The following is a 19,033-nucleotide window of genomic DNA, read 5'->3' as shown; positions in this document are numbered from 1 at the left end:
ATTTGGGAGGCTGGGGCAGAAGAATCACTTGAACCTGGGAGGTGGAGCTTGCAGTGAGTCGAGATGATGCCACTGCACTCCATCCTGGGCAACAGAGCAAAACTCCGTCTCAAAAAAAAAAAAAAAAAAAAAAAAAATTAACACCCCTTTCTTGTATATTTAGTCCAACAGAATCTTGATATCACAGTATATGAATACAAAATCCAAAAGAATTTACCTTCCACACTATGATTAAATTGTATGCAATTCCAAGTCTTGATTACCCAAATATAATATCCCTAATATATAATCTAGCAAGGTGAAGGATCATTAGCTTAATTACATTTCCTTTATATTATGCTGGTGGATTTGTGCTATTTTTTATTTTTAGTCATTTACTTAGAAGAATAAGAACAATATTACTGGCTAAAAGAAAATTTAAAAATAGAGGTTAATATTACTGCATTCCTTAAATTGATTGGGTATGCTCTACAAATAGTTATAGAAATAGCATCCTCAAAAAAATAATAAATCTTTCAACATCTTAAACAAATCCAGATTCCACAAAACCTATGTTTGTCTAATTATAGTTTTGTATTTTGATGTGGTTTTCTATGTAAATATATTTTTAAGGCTTGAAATAGAAATGCATTCTATTAAAAGCAGATGTTAAAAGTTACAAAGTACCGAATGTTTATTGTGTATCCCCAAAACAAATCTAAAGGTCTTATTATAAGATATTTAGTGTTTCAGACATTATTTTATGTCTTTGGTCATAAGACAAATATAACTGTTCAAATCAACCAAAACACACCCTTGCCAACTGCAACTGGAAAAATTAACACTAACACAAAACACTAGGCTTCTATAACTCAGATTATCATTCAGTCTGTCACTCTGTGGGCACTGAAATATCTACTGATTACGACAAAGCAGTTTTTAATCTAAAAACTAATATCTGCAATAAGTATAACTGCAGCACAGATCACAGACAGAATATGTAGTCTCTTTTTCCTTTCATAGCAGCCAATAACACAGTGGGAAGTAGCTGAAGCATGGCATCCACATTCTCCTAAATTCCACAACATAGTAGGAAGAAGCCTTTGATTGGCAATTACTGCTTCCCGTAAGAACACTTAGAGGTACTGTGCTATGTACTGCCATATAAGAGCAGCTGAATGATGAATGTTTCTTTTTCCATCATTATTACAAATTTTTACAACATTTTAAATAAGTCTTTTTTAGGGGTTAAGTCATCAAGCACAATGGAAAGACTGAATGTGATATCAAATATCTAATTCTTTAAAGTTAGTATCTGTAAGAAATGTGAATTCTAACAAATCCTTTTATTACCTGCTCTTATAATAAGTAGCAGATTTAACTATCTATTTTTCTAATCAGATTTCCAGAGGCTAAAAGTCCAATGAATATCTAACTATTATAAATACTTTTTCTCCCATTCTTTGGGCAAAGAATTTTAATCTGATAAACAGAAGAAACCCACAGAGAGATTTCACTGTGTTGCATTAAATGGTGACAAATGTCAGTTATGTACTTGTTAAAAAATAACAGATTCTTCTTATTCACTCTTGCTGAATTCCGTGTGCAAATTTACATTCTGGGTACCAGGTTCCTTTATAGACCCTTTAAACATGATTAGACATTATTTACCTATGACATATTTTACAAAGATGATTCTTTTTGTACCATGGGATAAATGAAAGGTAGCATCACTTCACATTTGGCAAGGTTTAACCACAGTGGCTGCCTGCCTTTAACTTATATGCCACACACGCAAATGGCTCTTATTTTTACTGCTCATAGAAGCTTATGTATTTAAATCTCACACCACGCAAACTTTTATTTAACTGGGCAGACGTCACGTTGATGAAATCACAGTTTATGTACTTGTCAAAATCTGCTAAAATATTGGCCAGGCGCAATGGCTCATGCCTGTAATCCCAGCACTTTGGGAGGCTGAGATGGGTGGATCACCTGAGGTCAGGAGTTCAAGACCAGCCTGACTAACATGGTGAAACCCCATCTCTACTTAAATACGAAAATTAGCCAGTCATGGGAGCCCACACCCTGTAATCCCAGCTACTTGGGAGGCTGAGGCAGGAGAATCGCTTGAACGGGGGAGGGGGAGGTTGCAGTGAGCTGAGATTGCGCCACTGCACACCAACCTAGGCACCGAGCGAGACTCCGTCTAAAAAAAAAAAAAAAGAAAAAGAAATCGGCTAAAACATCATAAAGGTTTTCAAAGTGTCTCACATACAATTTTTTTTTAAATCACAGTCATTTAAATACTGAACATATAAGAAAAACCAATATGCATTCAAATTCTTTTTTTTAAGTATTTAATTCATTTTTTAAAGTATATATTCTGGTCTCCATATAAAATACTGTACTTAGACTCATATAAAATATTCTACATCCATAATTATCACTTAATTAGGAAGAGCAGAGGCTCTGTAGCCAGTTGGCTGGAGTTTCAACCTGAGCTCAGCCCCTTACCAGCTTGGAAACATTTCTGAATTCCTCTGCATCTCCTACCTGAAGTTTCTGTACCATGAACCATAGTATGAACTGAGGCTAACGGTGCCAATCTCGTAGGATAGGAGCATTATAGGAGTTGATATAAGTAAAGTGCCAATAACAATAACTAATACATGGTAAGTAATGAACACAATATGACTAGTGGTTTCCACGGTAATTACTTTTGTAATAATTATTACTATTACTACTACAACTGTGTTTACCGAAATATATTTCCTTGTGACATTATCTGATACAAGATTAACCAGACACTAGGCAACCCTTATGATCAAAATCACTCCAAAATGAATTCTCTCACTTTCCTGCTAAAGAGCTCAGATTAAATTTTCTTTTCCTTTCTTTTTTTTTTTTTTTTCTGAGACAGGGTCTTACTCTGTCACCCTGGCTGGAGTGCAGTTGCATGACCACAGTTCACTGCAGCCTCAACCTCCCCGGACTCAGGTGATCTTCCCATCTCAGCTTCCCAAGTAGCTGGGATGACAACTGTGCACCACTGCACTCAGCTAATTTCTATATTTTTTGTAGATTTCAGAATTTCACCATGTTTCCCAGGCTGTTCTTGAACTCTTGGGCTTAAGCAGTCCACCTGCCTTGGCCTCCCAAAGTGCTAGGATTACAGGTCTGAGACACTGCACACAGCAGGTTAAACTTTATAGACTTTATTTGATCACCAAAGATCCTGAGGCCCCTTAGGGTCATTACCAACATTAATAATCACTGAACTACCCTGGAAATAGGGAGGAGATTGGACTAAACGTTTACTGGCCCTACAGCCTTCCTTAAAAGTGGGCAGGTGTGTGAATACTTAAACATGAACATCATATGAGATCACTTTTTCTATTTTCCTCTTTATACCTTAAGAAACGGTGTTCTTCATTAGACAACTCTAATATCAAAGTGCCACACTCATTTGGTTAGGAAAAACTGTGTCAAACTATAGTCTGATAAACTTCTATGTACCCTCTCAGCTAATCTTTTGTTTAATACTTCAAAATAAAAAAGGATAAATGAAGAAATCATCATAGGACAAACCTAAATTCATGCTCCATGAGTCAAATATAAAATGCTTTGTCTTAAGTTCTTTGGAGAAAAAAGGATTTGGAAATAAAAGATATTCTTCATTTCTATTAGTGTGAGCATCCAGAGAAAATAATCCTCTTTCTCCTTATGCCAAACGGCAATGTGCCCAGCTGAGGATTCTTCTACTATCACACTGAAAATGTCTTTGCCATGACAGTAAAAACAGCACAGGCACCTCATTAAATACCACTGCATTCAACCACAGTCTTACTTTCAAGGAGAAGACAGATCACAGAAAAATAATTTGGCTATTTTTAAATATTTAAACAAAAACAGAACTTCCAGCTTCCATTGTATATAAGAAGAATCGCTTGAAATACCTCCATAAACATATGCCACAGCATTAAAGGCTATTAATTTTACTGGAAATGAATCATAAGGTACCGAAATGTCTGGACACGCAATCAGTGTACATTTCCCATAAAAAGGGGAACAATTTGCATGCATCCTGAAAATACACTTTCCTTAAACAAAATTTTAAATGTCTCAAGTAAATGGAATAGACAGATTTGTCTTCCAAATACAATGAAGTTAAATAAAACGGTTTCTTCAGCAATCCATCACTCTTTCTCTAATACACATTTAAAAAAATATTTTATCCCTTCAAAAACAGATCTGAAATACAGAGCTCAGCACCAAGACCCAGGCCAAGGAGTTGCTGAATAAGTTTATCTGGAGTCCTGATGGAGACTGTCCCATAAACCTTGTTTGAGGCTGAAGGTCAACAGTAGCGTCACTATCAATAAACACAAACCAGGACATTGGCAAAGTCTCTTACCTACAATTTATGAAATGCCTTCATGACAGAATGAGGAGATTATCTTAAGATGATGATGCTCAACACAGAGGCACTGTTTATATGCAAAGAGAGCCCTTCATGCCAAATAGTTTAATTTGAAGTTTGATGATTTAGATGTAAATCATATTTCAGCAAGCTAAAAACTTAATACTATATCAAATAGAGCATGAAATCCTACAGCCTTGGGCATCCTGGGAGGCTTCTTCCTTATCTGTATTCTCTTAGCGCCCCCTCCCCAAAAAGTGGTGCTGGGAACAGGGAGAGCATGGCTCAATATTCTGAGTATTTAGCCCCTGGACAAGAGATTCTCCATGCCACATCTATACATTTGTCGGGTGACAGTTCTGGCTCCCTGATGCTCCTCAACCGACATAAACCCCACCCATATTCGTCTCCCAGACAGAATTCACATCTCTGACACAACCCAAAAGAAGAGTTGTGATGACTCAGCTTCAGTGTACTATATGTAAATATACCATGGAAAAGATGTTTAAAATACTTATCTCTGCCAGAGAAAACATGGTTTTCCATTACTCCTCATAACATTGTCACCCTGGACTTACTGACTGTTATGAAATGAGTAACTTTCTGGTTTTTAATCACTACTGGGCATCGCCACTGATATTTATAAAGTCCTCATCCCTTAGTAGTCTGACTAATTTAATAAACATTTATTGAGTGCCTACAACGTGTCAGGTACCATCTCATTTACTACAGTTACTGATCTGAGGTCACCAGCGACCAGCTACAATGCATTAAACATTTCTAAAAGAATTTAACTGCATAATGTTGGGGTTTGCATTATTCTCAGATTAATAGCCAACTACGGGTTTCAGTGGTCTAACTGTCCCATTGAAATCCATCTTCTCCTGGCTGGCTTTGGCAGTGTCTGTCCGGTGAAAACTGTCTGTTCTGAAAAAAAAAATCAATGGAAACAACTCCAGGTCATGTGCCTAGCTACTACTTTCAGGTCAGAGGCAAAAATTCAAGGAATCACCCCACTTCCTGGAACGCCTATGGGGCTACTGGGTGAGAACACTGGGGATATCAGCCTCTTTTTTCCCTCTCTGCTTCCTAAGACTGAGCGCTTGCCATTCCTTGACTTCCAAGTCCTCTTTTTTTGCCACCCTGCAGAAGTTAAGAAATGTAGCCACTCTCTATTTCAGGCTAAAAACGGACACTATTAGCAATTCTTTCTATCTGGAGTTCATTCCCGTGAGGTTTTATTCCACCTTCCAAATGACACCCTTGAGAAACTTATAACAATGGCCTTTTACGACAAGTCCAATGGATATATCAGCTGAAAATTTTTGCTTGGAAGTGTTTTTCTCGAAGTGCACCATCTTTCTTTTTATGACTCAAAATGTCACAGGTTAGATCAAAGAATCTAACATAAAATGGAGAGGTCAGAAATGGATACGAGGTCTCTCTTCCACAGTTCAAGTACAGTGTGACTGTTTAACTGGATTTTAATGGCCTCCACTGCAGATATAACGCAACAAAATACCAAACACATTATCAGTTACTAAGGATTGGATTTCTTGCTTGTTTTCTTTTGCCCACTCCTTCCTTTCTTTCCATCCATAGGAGCACTCAGATGGATATAAATCAAGTGAAATCTATTTCTAGGCAACTAATTCTGGAAAGAAACAATGGCTGAGATTTTGGAAATATGTATTATGAAGTAACAAATAAAAGTCGGAACGTTAACACTGGATGGAGATGATTATGTGTTGTTCTGTTTGAGCTAGTCTGTCTTAACCACACGTTCTAAAGCTCCAACCTTTGCTATCTGCCTAAGGTCCATGGAGTTTACACGGCCCAAAAACTATTTCAAAGATTTCTCTAATGACAGTTCACAGGTATGCCAGAAACACTGCCCAATTTCACAAAGCACAAAAATACTCACCTGTTTAGCCTTCGTCTTTGAGATGGTATCTGAGATAGGCTTCTTTCTCTCCTTTACAGCAGTTTTAGAAAATAATTCCTCAAATTCGTGACAATCTATGGATGGCTCTTCAATTTTTTCCCAAATAAGTGAAGTACCGGAGTCTCTAAAATTAAATAAAAGAACAATAAAACAGCCATCCAACCAAACTACCTCACAGTAAGCACAAACAGGAAGAAGGGGAGGGAGGAAGGCCAGGAGGAGGGAGGTCAAGAAAAAGAAGAAAGATAACAAGGAAATAATACTCTTTTTCTTTAAGACCACCATTTGTTTTATCAACTTCATGAGAAAGTTAAAATACCATCCATCCATGAATGAAATCTTTCCCCGGAAATAATTTCCAGGAACTCTCCATCATCAGGTCACCGTATAAAAACGTAAAAAGAAAACCTATCTAAGCGTGAGCTAGGGAGGCAAGAAATGCTTGCTATCTCAAAATCCCAACTCGACTCATCAGCTTTGCAGATTTTTCATGGATTAAAAAATACATATTTACAGGATGGCATCCTCCCACTCCTACTGCCTCCCGTCACCCCATTGTATTTGGCTTCTCAGTGACTGCAGAGTCATGTAGTGCCACCTAAAAAGGTAAACACATTTTTTTAAAAGCAAAGCAACAATGAAACACAAGAACTTCTCCTATCTTATAGCTGGAGAAAATGAGTTTGGAGCACAGTTTAAAATGAATCATCCACATACGTAAGTGTGTGGTAACAACACAGAAGATGAGCTAAAAAATTAGAAGTCATCAAAATACACAAATTCTTGCTCCCTGGTATGATTTAGTGAATACAAAAGTTCATATAAAAAATGCAGACGAACCTGGTAAATGCCCTGTTTCTAAATGCCTGCCACATCACCCAAAGAAAATTCAAGAAATCGGGAAACGTTAGAACAAGGAAGGACAGTGAAGCTTAAAGTGTGCATTTTTTTTCCCTACCACCTAACACTCCACAGCCAAGTATCATAGCACTGTCTCAATGACTAGGAAACAGGGCCATAGACAATGCATGGACGTATCAAATACCACCAGAATACCTGGTGGAAAGTATTTTTTTATGATGATCATTCTCAGTTATGATTTTATGACTTTGTACTGTGTTGCCAATGATCAACACAAGTGCCATGAAATTTTCAAAACTAAATTATTTCACACTTGGGGTGTGGTTACGTACATTTTTGAGCAGCATGTTTCTGAAGAAACCCTGAAAGACAGAACTGTAATGCAGGGCTGTGCATTTTAAAGTATGCACTAAACCGTGCTCCAGAGTCAGTTTACCCAAGGATCTGATTTACATTTTTAGGCTGTTTTGTCAGAAATGGAAACTTGAAGTAGTGAAAGCATAGAGCAGATTCTTATATGGAAAGTAATTTGGCTACAAACGCCTCTCTGCTTATCTGCCCTCATTCATTTTCCAGAGGGCATATAGGCATAGTTTTACCGGAATTCAGGCACAAGTAGCAGACTTACAACCAGGTAACAGACTATTATATGCTAAGAAAAATATATTCCTCAACCTTTAAGAGATACGTCAATAACTGTAAAGATGGGTGTACCTACATCTCACACGCTGATACACATAGTATTTGTTTTATGCCTTTGGTACCTCTGGAGAAAAGCCTAAAGCTTTAAATAGCAAACTGCTTCACTGTATGTTGATGTAAACATCAACAGACAAGTTTTTGAGCTGTGCTTAAAAATACATGCATGGTAATTTTCCCGAGTTTGAAGTAAACACTTCCCTAATACTGACACATGCTGTGCAAAGATGAGCTCACTTTCATGTTACCTTTTACTATGTAGTTGAATTCTGGTCCAGTAAAGAGGCTTCATCGGTCGACAAGGCTCTATGGGCTGCTTCCTACTCCCTTTGTCCTGATTCATCCCTAATCCAAAGAAGCCAGTAGGCAATGGAGGAGGGAGAAATCCACATACTTGTGGTGTTGGTAAAGTGCTACTCCCGACTTGTGGGAGGAGTGGAGGGCCTGATGCAGGAAGCAGAGGGGGCGGGGCAGCTGGAGCAGGTGGAATCCCCATACCCGGCAAGGGAGGAGGTGGGGGAATCCCGGCTCCAGGTAGAGGGGGCGGAGGGGGTATTCCCGCCCCGGGTAGAGGGGGCGGAGGGGGTATTCCCGCCCCGGGTAGAGGGGGCGGAGGGGGTATTCCCGCCCCGGGTAGAGGGGGCGGAGGGGGTATTCCCGCCCCGGGTAGAGGGGGCGGAGGGGGTATTCCCGCCCCGGGTAGAGGGGGCGGAGGGGGTATTCCCGCTCCGGGTAGAGGGGGCGGAGGGGGTATTCCCGCTCCGGGTAGAGGGGGCGGAGAGGGTATTCCCGCTCCGGGTAGAGGGGGAGGAGGGGGTATTCCCGCTCCGGGTAGAGGGGGAGGAGGGGGTATTCCCGCTCCGGGTAGAGGGGGCGGAGGGGGTATTCCTCCTGGAAGTGGGGGAGGGGGAGGAATTCCCACTCCAGGTAAAGGAGGTGGAGGAGGTATTCCCATTCCTGGTAGAGGGGGAGGAGGGGGTATGCCTGCTCCAGGAAGTGGGGGAGGGGGAGGTAGTCCCATTCCAGGTAGAGGGGGAGGAGGGGGTATGCCCGCTCCTGGTAGATGGGGAGGAGGAGGTATTCCCGTTCCAGGTAGAGGGGGAGGAGGAGGTATTCCCGTTCCAGGTAGAGGGGGAGGAGGAGGTATTCCCACTCCGGGAAGTGGGGGCGGGAGAGGTATTACCACTCCAGGAAGAGGAGGGGGAGGGGGTGGCAGCATTTCTGTACCCGGCAGAGGGGGAGGTGGGGGAATGCCTGTACTGGGCAGAGTAGGTGCTGTCATGCCAGGGAGAGGGGGAGGTGGGGGAGGCACCATGCCCAGGCCAGGCATGGCGCCGGAGGACTCTGTGCAAGGCAGAGGTGGTGGAGATGGGATGTTAGTGCTGTTTTTAAAGGCAGAGGAAACAGAGTGTTCACGGCTGGTTTCAAACTCGGTAGAGAGAGAGGAATGGGGCGGCTGTGACCCAGGCTGTCCTTTACCATCAGACCACAGAAGGGGTGGAGGTGGTGGAGGCTGTGAGATGCTCTGTGCAGACGGATGGCTGTCGAGCTGGACTGATATTCGCCTTGGAGACACAATCAAAGAAATCTCTGAACAGAACTTTGTCTGAGGTCCTCTTTCAGCCTCGGGGGAGCAGGGAGGACCCCCGGGCTGCGCATCCACAGCAGGCAGTGTCAGTACCCCGCCCTCTTCTGTCGGGGAAGTCTGTATCGATTTTGCCTCTAAAATCCTTTGATGCCGAACTTCCTTTTCTTCTAACCTGAGAGCTTCGAGACAGACATCTCCGGAGGCCATCACTCCATTCTCAAGCCCTGGGCGACCGCTGGCCCCCTCTGTGTCCAGGGCAGGATACTGCCTTTCTAGTTCAGCTATTTTGGTTCTCAGATCCTCAATGGTCTGTTCCAGCTGCTGAATTACAGTGGCCTGTCCCTCAGACTTCATGTCAATAACTTCCTGAAGGGTAACAAGGACATAGTTAAGTATGAAACAAGGAAAAATCCAAATATCAAAAAATTAAGCAAAATCCTGTTTGTTGTCATACTTCCAGAAAGATCCCTCTACAGAAAAATGGTGTTGAGATTTCTAGGTGTCCCCTGGCTTGTACCCTGAGAGTTCAAAGTGGTTTACACACGTTACTTACCATAGGATCCTAAGACCTTATCTGTCTTATTTTCAAATGATATCATTGAGAACAAATAGACCACAAAGAATAAGGAAGAAAATTCTAAGTCATAAAATAGGGAATAGGGGAAAAAATTCTGAGTTTCTCTCCCTCTTTCCTTTTTTTTTTTTTTTTGACTGGGTCTTACTCTGCCACCCAGGCTAGAGTGCAGTGGTGCAATCTTGGCTCATTGCAACCTCCGCTCCCCAGGTTCAAGCAATTCTTCTGCCTCAGCCTCCTAAGTAGCTGGGATTATAGGTGCCCACCACCACACCCGGCTAAATTTTTTTTGTAATTTTAGTAGAGACGGAGTTTCAACATCTTAGCCAGGCTGGTCTCGAACTCCCAACCTCATGATCTACCTACCTCGACCTCCCAAAGTGCTGGGATTACAGGCGTGAGCCACCATGCCCAGCCAAACCAGTTTATTTCTGAGATAGCCTTATTTCCAGCCTAGGAACATTTGTTATTAGGATTTTCCCTAAAAACATTTCAAATGTAAACCTGAATTTTAAAGGCAGTCACTCCTTTTTAAAAGTGATCACTGAATGAGTCTTCAGTAAGAATATATAAAATATTTTTGGCATCCATATGGGCATAGGTAAATACCCTGTGAGCATGTGCCATACTGTTTATATCACATTTACTAGAACTTTAATATTTTACTGATGGTATTTCAGGAAGTGATAATAGATAGTTCTCCACAATTTATAAAGACGGCTGATGGCCAGACATGGTGGTTCATGCCTGTAATCCCAGCACTTTGTAAGGTTGAGGTGGGAGGATCACTTGAGAGCAGGAATTCAAGACCAGCCTGAGCAACATAGCAAAACTGCGTATCTACTAAAAATGTAAAACTTAGCCGAGCACACTGGCACCTGCTTGAAAGTCTCAGCTACCTGAGAGGCGGAGGGACAGCTTGAGCCCTGTAGTTCAAGGTTGCAGCAAACTATGGTCAGTACGCTACACTCCAGCCTGGGCAACAGAGTGCAACAGTGAGGAAAGAAAAGAAGAGAAAAAAGAAAGGGAAGGAAGAAAGGAAAGAAAAGAAAGAAAGAGGGGAGAGGAGGGGAAGAAAGAGGAAGGGAGGGAGGAATGAGAAAGAGAGAGAAAAGAAAAGAAAAGAAAAGGGAAGGGAAGAGAAGAGAAGAGAAAAGAAAAGAAAAGAAAAGGAAGAAAGAGAAAGAGAAAGAGAAAAGACAAGACAAGACAAGACAGGCAGGTTGGTAACAACCAGCCAACATATGGGGCACTTTGACATCTAAGTGTTGGCGACATCAACCAGGAACTCTTCAAGAAAAAAAATATTTTGAGTAGAAAGAAGGGCATTCCCTTGTGAAGGGTAAATTTAATATGAATAACAGATGAAAAGAAAGGAAGGAGGAATGAATAAAGAGAAAGGAAGACAAACACAAATAGGAAGACAAGCCCCAGACTTGCGGAAACTCCAGTGTCAGACACCTGCTCATACAGATGTGGCTTTGCTCACTCGGCTGGAATGAAAGGGAAAGAGAGGATGAGAGACTTCTTGTGCTGAGAACTATTTCTTCAGAGTGTTCCAGGGTTTCCTGCAACACTCCAGAGTGTTCCAGAGTGTTCCAGATGATCCCCATAGGCCATGGTAAAGAGCCATAGGTCCACATGCACACACTTCTCAAGCACCTGGGAGGCTGAGACTTATACTCTAGACTTGATTTTTACATATTGTGGAAGAATAATTAACAGGCAATATAAATATTAAGTATAAAACTAAACTCTTATCCTGCTTGCTAAGGTTAAACTCTGTATCCAAGAAAAGTCTTCACAAAGTGAAAAGCAAACATGTCCTTTATTAAATCTCAACAGACATCCAACCCATTTGCAATGGAAAAAATGCAGATGGACAAGACAGAAAAGAGTATTTACTACAAATCAGGCATTTTTGGTGCTATGATAGATGTGATAAAAATCTTTAGAGCTACCTTTCTTTCCCTATCTCCATAAGGAAACGTAATTTTTTTTTTTTTTTTTTAGATGGAGTTTCACTCGTTGCCCATGCTGGAGTGCAATGGTGCAATCTTGGCTCATTGCAACCTCTGCCACCCAGATTCAAGTGATTCTCCTGCCTCAGCTTCCCAAGTAGCTGGGATTACAGGCCTGAGCCACCACCTATAGCCTGGAAATGTAAACTCAATAGTCTTCCCTTTTTTTCTTTTTTCTTTCTTTCTTTCTTTTTTTTTTTTTTTTTTTTGCAGCAGAGTCTTGCTACATTGCCCAGACTGGCTGGCCTCGAGCTCCTGGGCTTAAGCGACCCTCCCAGCTGAGCTTGCCGAATAGCTAGGACTACGGGCACACACCATTGCACCCAGCTAAATGTAATAGTCTTAATTCTAACCTCTATTACTTCCTTGGAAACTCTATTTTTTGCTATAACATTTACCTTGCTAAAGGTCAATCAGGATGTTTCCTGACAGCTGAAGACAACTAGTAATTTAGAGACACAATCCCTAAAAGGATTGGGTTTATTTCCTTAATTTTCTATTGTTAAAAAAAGAAATAGCCCTTACTATGACAGGGAAATGAAAAATAATTTACTTTTCAATGAATAAAGGAATGTAACACACTTTAAATAGGCAAAATATTTGAGAATTTATATGATATTTAAGGCATATATACAGGCACATACACACACACTCATGATTTTCTACCATGGCTACACAAAAGACTGAAATATTTGTAATGCACAGTTTGGAAAAAACTATATTGCCATATAGTTTTTAAGTAGCCCATAGTGAAAAACAACATAGCCTTTTTTTTATTATTTAATTTTATTTTAGGTCCTGGGATACATGTGCAGGATATGCAGGTTTGTTATACAGGTTAACATGTGGCGTGGTGGTTTGCTGCACCTGTCAACCCATCACCCAGGTATTATGCCCTGCTTGCATTAGCTACTTATCCTGATGCTCTCCCTCCCCTCACCTTCCTAACAGGACCCAGAGTGCCTGGTTCTCCCTCTGGGTCCATGTGTTCTCATTGTTTAGCTCTTACTTATAAGTGAGAACATGGGGTGTTTGATTTTCTGTTCCTGTGTTAGTTTACTGAGGATAATGGCTTCCAGCTCCATTCATGTCCCTGCAAAGAACATGACATCATTCCGTTTTGTGGCTGCATAGTACTCCATAGTGTGTATGTACCACATTTTCGTTATCCAGTCTATCACTGATGGGCAGTTGGGTTGATTCCATGTCTTTACTATTATGACTAGTGCTGCAATGAACATACATGTGAATCTATCTTTATAACAGAATGATTTCTATTCCTCTGGGTATGCATCCAGTAATGGGATTCCTGGATCGAAGGGTATTCCTGGTTCTAGGTCTAGGAATCACCACACTGTCTTCCACAATGGAACATAACCATTTTTAACAACCTGTATGGCTACTATACTTAATTCCACTGTGCAAATATATGATGCTAGTTAAGTACCAGGAGAAACCAGAAGCCAAAAAACCAGCACCCAAATTTATCATAAGGAGTACAACTAGTATTTGTTACACTGGATAGTAAAATGCACAGATCTTTTTTTTTTTTTTTTTCAGCATACTCTTAAAGGTGACCTTTAATCATCAGACAGTATTTCTTGAGTTATGCTGGTACATGACTAGGGTTTCCTTTTTCCCATGAATGATGATCGTATAAAAAGGTTAGTTGATAAATAGCATGTAAGCAGATTCAGGAGTTTTCCAAAATTCAGTTTGTAAATGTTATTACCTAGGCCAGTTCTTTTTCATCATAAATTTGAATATAATGAAAATAGCATAAAAATTAAGGATATTATTGTATAAACACACACACACACAGGCACAGTGGTCATGCCTGTAATCTCAGCTCCTTTCGAGGCTGAAGTGGGAGGATCACTAGAAGCCAGGAGTTTGAGACTAGCCTGGACAACATAACAAGACCACATCTCTACAAAAATGGAAAGAAAAAAAAAAATAGCCAGGTGTGGTGGTGTGTGGCTGTAGTCCTACCTACTTGGGAGGCTGAGGCTGGAAAAGCACTTGAGCTCAGGAGTCCAGCCTGGTGACCGAGTGAGTCTGTGCCTCTGAAAGTATATAAATAACAATAGTAATAAAAAGAAAAGGATCCTAATAATGGGCTAGAGCAGTAACAATGATCACACCTCTTTCTATGTGGATTTCTGCCCCACATCAGAGGCCAGCTAGTCCCACATGGCACGCAAAGTCAGTGGTAACAAAGGTCATAATACTAGTGACTGGGAAGATTCCTGAGATTTTTTTTTAACCTTTCTAATTTACATAGCCAGTCAAAAATGTAAATGCATTTGTAAAAGATCTCTTAGAATCCACTTAAGTTTTCTTTCAGTTACTTTGGATTGGCTCTCCCAATCTCCATCCCCCTCTTCCTGTTTACAGAAACGGGAAGAAAAACTACATTTACAGATTCCCTTACAGCTAGATTCATCTAATGAGATGTAGCCACACAAAGATTTAGAAAGTAAAATGAGGTAAGGATCATATTCCTGTGTCTGGACTGCTCTATTAGCAATTAAAGCTTCTTTTCAACAACGTTCAAATGTCCACTTTCCATTTAGCAACGGTGGCCTCAAAAGTTTTAACTCCCCTGATAATAATCCAGTTGTATTTGATTTCTTTGAAAAGTGTCATCTTAGACATAGACCCTTCAAATCTTCCAAACTTTCCACAAAAATACCTAATTTTATAGTAAACACTTCTGTTTCATACACCTAGCATAGTTTCTGGTTCCTGCAAAAGGCCTGACTGATATACCCAGGTACCAATATTTCAGAATAAATTATCTTTTTAAATCCACTTTTTTTCCTTAAAAAAGAAATTAAAAATTAAACAAGTGTGTCATTTTACTTTGAAACAATTTTTATCATAATGAAAAGATAGACAAATTCTTAAAATTATTTTCAGTGCTAATTTTCTAACAAAAGTATATGGTGCCATGATGTATATGACATATCACCTTTTTGGAAAAGATGGTCCTTTTTTGTTGTATTTGGGAACCTCATTAATTTCCCCCAATGGCTTCTGACAATCCTAATATGCAAATTCATTTAAACACATCTGTCACATCATCATTCTTACTGTATTACTTAACTCTACGAGGTGCTCATTAATCAATTATAGTTCATGTGATTCAAGTACTCCACCGTCACCTTCTCTGACTTCAAGAAACTCTCCGACTTCTGCAAGAGTAACAACTTTACTTTATACTGTATTTGTATCATGTGGTTTAAAACATCCAAAAATCAATGATAAACTGACCCTGGCAAAGCGAAATCATGGTGGATAATAACATGGTCTGTGTTAAAAGGAGAGGGATTTGGGGTGGGATCTAATTTCATAAATGATCAATTTATTATTTATTGTTCTGTTAGGTATCTTATTCATTTTTGAAACAAAGTGGTAACTGAGGTACTCAGGTAATAAAAAGTTGAGAAAATAAGGAACTGATATACTCCATAAGCTTCAAAGGTTTTAAAGTATAAGATACAGTAAGAACAGGAGCTAAGAAATGGTAGAGAAAGTAGCGATAAGAGGACAAAATTTCAAATCCGAATCTTTAAAAATATACAGGATTGCTAGCCTTGTGGTGCCAGGAAGATGGAAGAGCCAAAAAATTCATGAAGATGATAATCAACAGACTGCAAAGACAGAAGACTAGAATTTTTATAAACAGGACTTTTTGTACAGATTTGTTTGTTTGTTATCTGTTTGTTTTGGAAACGGAGTCTCGCTCTGTTGTCTGATCTCAGCTCACTGCAACCTCTGCCTCCCTGATTCAAGCAATTCTACCTCAGCCTTTCGAGTAGCTGGGACTACAGGCACATGCCACCATGACTGGATAATCGTGTGCGTGCGTGCGCACGTGTGTGTGTGTGTGTGTGTGTGTGTGCATTTTTAGTAGAGATGGGGTTTCACTGTGTTAGCCAGGATGGTCTTGATCTCCTGACCTTGTGATCCACCCACCTCAGCCTCCCAAAGTGCTGGGATTACAGGTGTGAGCCACTGCGCCCAGCCAGATCATCTGTATAGAAAAGAACATGGAAGAAGAGTTTGGGGTGACTGACTATCTGCTTCTTACATTATTCCCATTGTAGAGAGAACAAAAAACCAACTTGCTAGAATTTTCATTCTCTTTACGACCTGTCCCTACCTGCACCATGAAATCCCGGCCCTACATTAATGTTAGTTTCCCTTTACTATTCACACAAGCAGAGCGATGAAGTGCATCTCAAATCTTAACTGACTAGCCTGTAAAATAAGGCCGGCCATCCACAACTACAGAGTAGCCAAATGTAAGTAGAATTTTGGCTCTCAATTTAACTAAGTCTTCAAAGAATCTTATCTGGCTTTCCTTATCCATGGCTATCAGTCAAGGGCCGGCTGGCTCTCGGCAAGTACCAATTCAGAGAGTCAGCTGAGATATTTTCTGTAGAGCTCTGTAGAGAAAGTTGCATTGCTGCTCAGAAGAACTGATTTCTAATAGAGGTTATTTTCTTTCAGGGATATATAAAGAAATTTACATGGCAGATATTAGCAATCATCAGGAAAAAAGGCCATACATTTTTTCTTGCCTTTTAAGTAAGCACCGACTCTCAGGACCCACACAAAATGGAATGAAGCTCTGCAGGGCCCACCCCTGACAGAGCCGAGATATAATCTCAAAGAGACTGCCAGGCGCTCTGCTGTACGTGGAAAGCCCTCGAGTTAGGAGCCTGTTCCTGAACACTGTGTCCAGTGTCTGGACCTTAATCTTGTCTCTTCAGGGTGCAGCTAGATAGAGCCTATCAGATTCTCAAAGGACTTGACAATGGAGAAATGCACTTTTCATTATCTTCAGGCTTCCATACTTTTCAGATAGAGTCTCACTCAGCGTTTCCAGTGATTGCACAACAGCTTACCGAAGGCTAATGGGTTTCCCTATCAAAAAATTTAAGTATTAATGACTCTGAGTTGAAAAATAAATTATAAGATATAAGACTTTGAATGTAGATACACAGAATTCTCTATTTAGTGTATTTTTATGCATACACAAGGCTGACATATGCTAAAAGTCTATTCTAAATAAGTCCAAAAGAGTTTTAAGTAATATGAAAACATTGAGGCTATCAAAATATTATCCTAAACTTGAAAACAGACATGAGAGGTTTTTGTTCAGTGCAGTGCTAGGTTTGATTTTCTATTTATTGGCTATTTTATAATTTTACAGAGGCAGCATTTAGATTGTAGATTTAGTCCAGTAGAAATACAAATCATTTCTAGCCCATGAAATGGATAAGCCCAATGATAATGGCTACAGCTTTGTCTGATATTAACCAGTTTTTTGCTTTGTTTTGTTCAAATTTAACCCAACAATCTAGTAAATCACCTCTATATACACCCAACTTCCCAAATGCTCTTTGGACTGGCTTAACATCATGCTTGCTCTCTCAATAAGTAACAAGTTAAATAAAATCTCTGATGTGCTTACTTTAAACTTGAAAAAAGATTTAAATAAATTTTATTGTAAAAAAAGAAAAAGTAAAAAGTGACCTTGGCAATTTTATACAGAACTTATATAATGGATGCATCCTTATAGATGGAGGAGGTTGAATCTATTTTTTTGTTAGTCCATATAATAAATAAGTAATGTACTTTCTATATAACCAATTTTGAGATTATTGTACTTTCAAATACTGTTTCAAAACCCTAAATCATAAGTGGTAGAGTCTGCCATCCACTTTGGCTCAATAATTATATACAGTAAGTCAGCCAAAATTCCTCCATTCCTGTATAATCTTATATGTGGGTGGTGATGGTTAGTTCTTATAAATTGTTTGAACACTTGCATATCACAAAATACAAGTTTCCATTAAAAAATAAAATGTTCACCAAAAATATTTTTCCAAACAGAAGATTATCTGATTCCCAGAAAAAGAAAACATTACTGTAACATTAAGGTTACAACTGTCAAACGAGAAGCCAAGACACACTCAAGTAAAGCTTTTGCTGAAAAGTTAATTTGCTCATCTTTGAAACTTTATTATGTTTATTATGTAAGCAGGATACTTTTAAAGCCTAGAATTTAAAAGCTGCTTATTAGTAAGTTAACACTGTAGTAATTTATTTTATAAATTTTAACATGACATATACAATTCATTTCCTACCATATTTAGATTTTCAAATTCTCCTAAATTCTAAGGCAACATTACTGGCCAGTTAGGATACTTCTAGACATCTGTAAAATAGAAATTCTACTCTTTACAGAATCACATAAATGCTCTACTTCTCATGTTCTAAATTCAGAAACATTATAGGTTTTGGAACAAACCAATGGTATTCCAGATTATAATATGCTAACATCTGCCACATATGATCCCACAGGGAAAGAAACCAGGTGTTATATAGATATGATTTTGCACAAAACTGAAAAACGAGCAATTTTAAGTTTGAAAGGGAAATTTCAGGAAAGAAACGAATATTAGAACAGATGGTAAATGGTAAATAACTTGCCCAGGGCTTCTTAAAATAGAGCATATTATGGGAAAGAGCCTCACACAGTGAGCTGAGATGGCATCTCTAGAATCCATATTATGAAATACATGATGAATTATTGAAATGACAATACTTCTAAACTGAAATGGAGATGGCAGATCTCTTTCCACTCCTTCACTGATGAGTGAGAAATGTGGTGTGGAAAGGAGAGGCATAAGTTAGAAAGCATAATTGACTCTATTACTTTTAACATCTCTTTAGCATAGTAGCTGGTAAGATGGAAAGGTTAAAGTCATGATGGTTAGTGAATAAACACAGTGGAAGTAATAAACATTTGGGGGAGCCAGCCGGGATAAAAAGGGAGATAAACAGCAAAAAGAACCAGACTTTTTGGTTTCTGCTCACATATTGAGAATTTGCTTTCTACTTATTTGAGCTGGAGTTGTGGGAAGGT

The 19,033-nt window shown here is 39.4% G+C and overlaps 1 protein-coding gene across 1 annotated transcript in view; it reads right to left on the bottom strand.

Moving 5' to 3' along the window:
• The window catches only part of FMN2 (formin 2), a 381,705-nt gene that overhangs the window by 255,772 nt on the left and 106,900 nt on the right, over nt 1–19,033 (bottom strand). The window contains exons 5-6 of the mRNA XM_039464306.2: nt 8,156–9,861; nt 6,327–6,471 (exon numbers count right to left, since the gene is read on the bottom strand). Coding sequence (XP_039320240.2) covers nt 6,327–6,471; nt 8,156–9,861 — 1,851 coding nt within the window. The remainder of the gene's footprint in view (nt 1–6,326; nt 6,472–8,155; nt 9,862–19,033) is intronic.

This window comes from Saimiri boliviensis, chromosome 14 (genome assembly GCF_048565385.1).
Source record: "Saimiri boliviensis isolate mSaiBol1 chromosome 14, mSaiBol1.pri, whole genome shotgun sequence".
In the NCBI taxonomy this organism is placed as follows: domain Eukaryota; kingdom Metazoa; phylum Chordata; class Mammalia; order Primates; family Cebidae; genus Saimiri; species Saimiri boliviensis.
This window is presented reverse-complemented; position numbering and strand designations above follow the sequence as displayed.